The following is a 2,524-nucleotide window of genomic DNA, read 5'->3' on the forward strand; positions in this document are numbered from 1 at the left end:
AAGAGTGTATCTCTGAGATGACGGCATTATCAAAGCTTCCAAAACAAAGAATTTATTAAGGGAATAAATCAGGTTTTGGCATCTGCAGCTTCTTGCATAAATACCCTGTGAATGAACGAGCCATTGAACTAAAGTATAGAAATAGAAGAACTTTCAAAGAACTAGCTGGTTTTTAATTTCTAGATCATACTTGTTTACTGGTATAGTAAAGACGGGAGAAGAGCTACGTCAAAGGTAGAAAAAAAACCATTACCACTAAAATAAAAAAGAATGGGACAATGGGATACTAAAATAAAAGTTTAATTTACAAATTAAAATGTTAATGTGTATCTATTTTTTCAGATGAATTAAAAAAAAAAAGACACCATATTTGGTGGAGAGAACATTTAAATCAGCTGCAAAATAGATCTCAATAGTCCGAAAAAAAAAATCAAATTTTCCGAAGGAAAAGAACTACAAAGTTAAAGAAGTAATAGATAAGACTCAGAATCTCTTGGTACAAATTACTCCATTTAAAAGAAAAAGCTTTAGACCAGAGAACATTGAAATCATATTCAGAGTACAAAGACAAGAAATCATTTTAAACAGTGTGCTCCATGTGAAGCATATGAAAAGGCTAAGAAAATGAGAAATGAGAAAGATCTTGCAGTAATAAATGACAAAAAAGCTAAATTTTGATTACAAAAAGCTTAAGGATCCATTGTGCAATAGGAAGCAGTATTTTTCCAGGCACATTACTTTTTCATAACACCATGTCTGGTCGCTAAGATCACAACCTTGTCCGTAGGCCATTTCCTCTTCCAGATTAAAAGGACAATAGTTGCAGTAACTAAAATATTAACATGAATATTTAATAACATTTCTGCTAATAATACTAACATAATTTATTCTGAAGGCCAACTCTGACTCAAACTGAACCATCAGGAAGAGACAATGGTGTAATTACAGGAGTCATCAGACATAAAACTGAAAGTGCTTCCCACCGGCTAAAAGTTTCCAACAGGAAGAACCTTGCCAAGAGCTCAAATGAAAACTAGGCAAAGATGAGAACTCCCAACATCCACCCTCTACTGCTCATCTTCTGAACCCCCAGAAAACCGCCTTCAGCCTCCACTACAGAACCTGGGTAAAACAATTTTTATGCATGCCTTGCTCATGTACATACAATCTATGAACAGTTATGGTAAAAGTTTCAAGCTGCATACATCATATTTAAACTTTTTTAATAATTACAAATAATAGAAAGCTTAATTAACACAATGAAAAGTATTATTACAGAAGCACATGAAAGGAACACTTTACTTGTACAATACACATTTGATTAGTTACTTCCCCTAGGATGAGCCTGGCTTCACTTAAATACTAGTGTCATCAGATCTCAGAAAAACAGTTACAGTGAATACTCCAATAAAATACTTAAGCTACTACTTAAGAATAACCTTTCATTCTAAAAATCAAATGGACATTCAGTTAGGAATCAATACAAAAGATGAAAAAACAAAGCAATATCTTTATTTATTTTACTATGAGGAAAGATAAATGCAAAATAATATAATTGGCAAAAAAAAAGCTAAGACTCAAGAAATGTGGTACAAAAATTATTATATTGCAATCAAAGATGCATCTGTCATCCAATGTGTTATTTCCATATAACAGCCAGCAAGACTATTAAGAGATCCAACAGCAAGCACTTATTTGACAGGATCTGTAAATGAGGCTTGGATACAGTTTCAGGAAAGCTTTTATATTAAGATCCTTTTAATACTTGCTTGCATGCTGGCAAGAGATGTCAAAACATTTCTTGAGTCTTTTCTAAACTCATAACCTCAATCATCTTACCAAAATACATGCATTCCTTTTTGTTTTATCTACATGGTACTTTTGACAGTGTAAAAACAAGAGGTAGCTTTTGGTGTTGACTTTGTATGTTCTGTATACTCCTTCCCAAACTGTTAAAGTAAACTTTAGGGGGGGGAAGTAAATAAAACCCAAGCAGTAACAGGTTCTGGTTTTTATAAAAAAGGAAAATATCCTTTCTTTTCAACAGAAGTAGTAAGAATCAAATACACTACTCTGCAAGAATATACTGGTTTATGTAAAACAGCATCATCTTAAGAAAAGTCTGTATTTCTACCCCACCCCCATTCCCACTCCTTTATCTCACAGTTTTTCATTTGGAACGTGCAGGAGTTCATGTTGACATGCCCAAGATGAAAATCAAGTCTCACTCCCAGACAGTTACAACTCCTCCAGAAAACAACATGTGCACTCAAACCATGTTACGCACTTTTTAACAACCCGTTTCCTTTTTTGTTTTTGTCAACACTGATTGTTCAGCCCCAACTCTTTTTACAGGTTAGACGTATTTATAGCTCATACCTGAGACTGACCCACTGGGCATGTTCACACCACAATGCATGGGGGTATCTGGGAATCTCCAATCTCTGTCTTCAGCTGGAGAGGATGGGTCAGTGAGAATGACTTAGTGCTTAGCAAGAGCTGGAGGGGAGAGACAGGGAGCCGC

The 2,524-nt window shown here is 34.7% G+C and overlaps 1 protein-coding gene across 1 annotated transcript in view; it reads right to left on the bottom strand.

The window, feature by feature from the left end:
• The window catches only part of ZNF326 (zinc finger protein 326), a 24,291-nt gene extending 21,807 nt beyond the window's left edge, over positions 1–2,484 (bottom strand). Inside the window, exon 1 of the mRNA XM_008630284.2 lies at positions 2,380–2,484. Coding sequence (XP_008628506.1) covers positions 2,380–2,419 — 40 coding nt within the window. The 5' untranslated portion in view covers positions 2,420–2,484. The remainder of the gene's footprint in view (positions 1–2,379) is intronic.
• Positions 2,485–2,524: the final 40 nt, after the last annotated feature.

Source organism: Corvus brachyrhynchos, unplaced genomic scaffold (genome assembly GCF_000691975.1).
Source record: "Corvus brachyrhynchos isolate BGI_N302 unplaced genomic scaffold, ASM69197v1 scaffold101, whole genome shotgun sequence".
In the NCBI taxonomy this organism is placed as follows: domain Eukaryota; kingdom Metazoa; phylum Chordata; class Aves; order Passeriformes; family Corvidae; genus Corvus; species Corvus brachyrhynchos.